Source organism: Pelobates fuscus, chromosome 6 (genome assembly GCF_036172605.1).
Source record: "Pelobates fuscus isolate aPelFus1 chromosome 6, aPelFus1.pri, whole genome shotgun sequence".
In the NCBI taxonomy this organism is placed as follows: Eukaryota; Metazoa; Chordata; class Amphibia; order Anura; family Pelobatidae; genus Pelobates; species Pelobates fuscus.
The window spans coordinates 61,810,423-61,813,464 of NC_086322.1; the positions used below are offsets into that span (position 1 = coordinate 61,810,423).

Genomic DNA, 3,042 nt, shown 5'->3' on the forward strand with positions numbered 1-3,042 from the left:
AAAACAAAAACCTAAGAAAAAAGCATGCTCCATAAATCTGATGCCAAAAGGAATATTATCGCACCCAGCCATGTCATATATTAACATAAACCCCTGGGTGAAAATACCTCTGTACACTCATCTGTCATTCAAATGGTTAAAGTGACTAAACCTGGGGAAAGCATAATCCAAGGGGACATTTATTATGGTGTGAGAGACAGAAATAGAAAAAGGCTATGTGGATAGAAAGATGGGGGAGTGGGGAGTGGAGGGGGGCACTTCTGCCTAAGGCACCAAAGTGTGTGCCCTTCATGTCACACTTGGGAACGTCTGCATGTGGAGTGACGTGCGAGCTTTGTCCAGAGGACTTTGCATTTCCACATCAGAGGCATAAGGCAGGTATGGTTTATTTGGCAAGGACTGGCAAATTGCTTGTCTTAGGAAGCAGCTCATTAAACTGTCTCATTGAGCGTACAGCAGAGAATAGAGGACCAGAGAGCTGGAAACCAAACTGCAGCACTTGGACCACCCAGGCTATTATAAAAAAAAAATGAGCTTACATCCAGATTTTGAGCAGAGGACTGGACTAAGTGTATGCATTGTACACAGCTCTGGGAGCCTTATTATGAGTAGATAGATAAGCACAGAGCTTGCTAAGAGCCGGGGATCCTACAGAGCAGAACTGCAGAGCTGCAGCGCTTGTGTCTTAGGAAGGATGTGCAGAGGACGAGGAGATGCGATGCTTCCTACCTTCTGCCGCGCTTACTGTCCCAGCTATGCAGCTTCTTCTAGCTGTATTCCATTAGCTCCACCGTCAGTGGTGAGAACCAGTAAACTCCACCAAGTCTCCAGAGAGGACAACGCGGGGGGCTAGAGCAGGACACCTTCTCATGGGGAGACAGATGTCCCGCTGGAGTGTCCCAGTGGGCACTGTGGCGTTCCTTCTAGCACCTGGACAGTGCTGAAGAAGAACAAGAAGAACAAGAAGACATCTGGTGTCCATGAAGATGCTCATGAACAGGACTCACTTACAAGAAGCTCAGCAGAGAAGGGAGCAGATGACAAGACAGGTGGTCACTGGAAGTCTTCTGTCCCTACTGATCTGCTGGACCCTTTTTGGTAACATCTTGGTGTGCACTGCGGTGATGAGATTCAGGCACCTGAGGAACAGGGTAACTAACATTTTTATTGTATCTCTGGCAGTCTCAGATCTACTTGTTGCCCTGTTGGTGATGCCTTGGAAAGCTGTAGCTGAAGTGGCTGGCCACTGGCCATTTGGAACCTTTTGTGACATATGGGTGGCCTTTGACATCATGTGCTCCACAGCATCTATCCTAAATCTGTGTGTGATCAGTGTGGACAGATACTGGGCTATTTCAAGCCCCTTTAGGTACGAGAGGAAGATGACCCAAAAAGTGGCTATGTTGATGATCAGTGCTGCTTGGACTCTCTCTGTGTTGATTTCCTTCATTCCAGTCCAGCTGAACTGGCACAAAAACAAAATAGACAGCCACACTCTGGACAACCACACAAAGGTGGTGGACTGTGACTCTAGCTTAAACAGGACGTATGCCATCTCATCTTCTTTGATCAGCTTTTACATTCCTGTAGCTATCATGATTGTGACCTATACACGGATTTATAGGATTGCACAGATCCAAATTAGGAGGATCTCCACTTTGGAAAGAGCTGCAGAACATGCTCAAAGTTGTAGGAGCAACAGAGTGGACTGTAGACACCATCACAGCTTGAAGACGTCTATCAAGAAAGAGACCAAAGTTCTAAAGACATTGTCCATCATTATGGGGGTGTTTGTTTGTTGCTGGTTACCTTTTTTCATCTTAAACTGCATGGTCCCTTTTTGTGACAGGTCCTCTGGCCACCCCAAGGTGGGTCTTCCTTGTGTAAGTGAGACCACATTTGACATATTTGTCTGGTTTGGCTGGGCAAACTCTTCCCTGAACCCTATCATCTATGCTTTCAATGCAGACTTTCGAAAGGTCTTCTCCAGCCTACTTGGATGCGGTGGAAATTGGTGTTCCACCACTCCTGTCGAGACGGTCAACATCAGCAATGAGCTAATCTCCTATAACCAAGACACTATTTTTCACAAAGATATTGTTACAGCTTACGTCAACATGATTCCCAATGTGGTGGATTGCATGGACGATAATGAGGAAACATTTGATCGAATGTCCCAAATCTCCCAAACCTCTGCCAACAATGAGCTGGCCACAGGTTCAGTATGCGACCTGGACTGTGATACAGATATCTCATTACACAAAATAACACCTTCCATGCCCAATGGTTTACATTAAACTCTGTGATTACACTAATTATTTAGTTGTTCTAGGGGAAATTCTGAATGAGGGTCTTATTTACTAAACAGCAGAATTTTAGACTATGTTTTGATTTTAATTCACCACTAAGTTGCATTGTTTTATATTCCTAAACTTACCTGAAATGAGTCACACAGCAGAGACACATACACACACAGACTCTCCCACACCCACACACACTTTCTGTTTTCTGTGCACATAAAAATAAACCCATCCATTAATCCATCCATCCCACTCTATATATCCAAACACATACATATAGTACACACATCTATTATATTTAATATGTAAACATCCATACAATATTATTCACTGTGCATCCTTATACAGTAACGGAATTTACACTCACTGGAAGCTTGTGAACAAAAACAACAAAGAACAATCACATATGAGATTATTTAAAAACGTCCCTGCTAATACTATAACATTTGTTTCAAACACTGTATGTAGATCAAAGAGAATATTAGCAGGACCGGACAGTGAAAACACATCTCTCTCTCTCTCTCTCTCTCTCTCATCTAGTTCTCTCTCTCTCTCTCTCTCTCTCCCTCCCTCCCTCCCTCCCTCCCTCCCTCCCTCCCTCCAAATCCATCCTGTATTTACACATGTCCAGTTTATAAGGTCTGAATGTTTACAGTTATACACAGTACATACTATGAACTGCAAGAGATCTATCAGGAACATAAAATAAGTTTAATACAATCAAACCACATAGCGATAGATA

The 3,042-nt window shown here is 43.7% G+C and overlaps 1 protein-coding gene across 1 annotated transcript; it reads left to right on the plus strand.

Annotated features, from left to right (window-relative positions):
- The first annotated feature begins 318 nt into the window (after positions 1–318).
- DRD5 (dopamine receptor D5) lies at positions 319–2,812 on the plus strand. Its single transcript, XM_063459872.1, has one exon. The coding sequence runs from the start codon at positions 981–983 to the stop codon at positions 2,295–2,297; it is 1,317 nt and encodes a 438-aa protein (XP_063315942.1). The 5' UTR covers positions 319–980; the 3' UTR covers positions 2,298–2,812.
- The last annotated feature ends 230 nt before the right edge of the window (positions 2,813–3,042 follow it).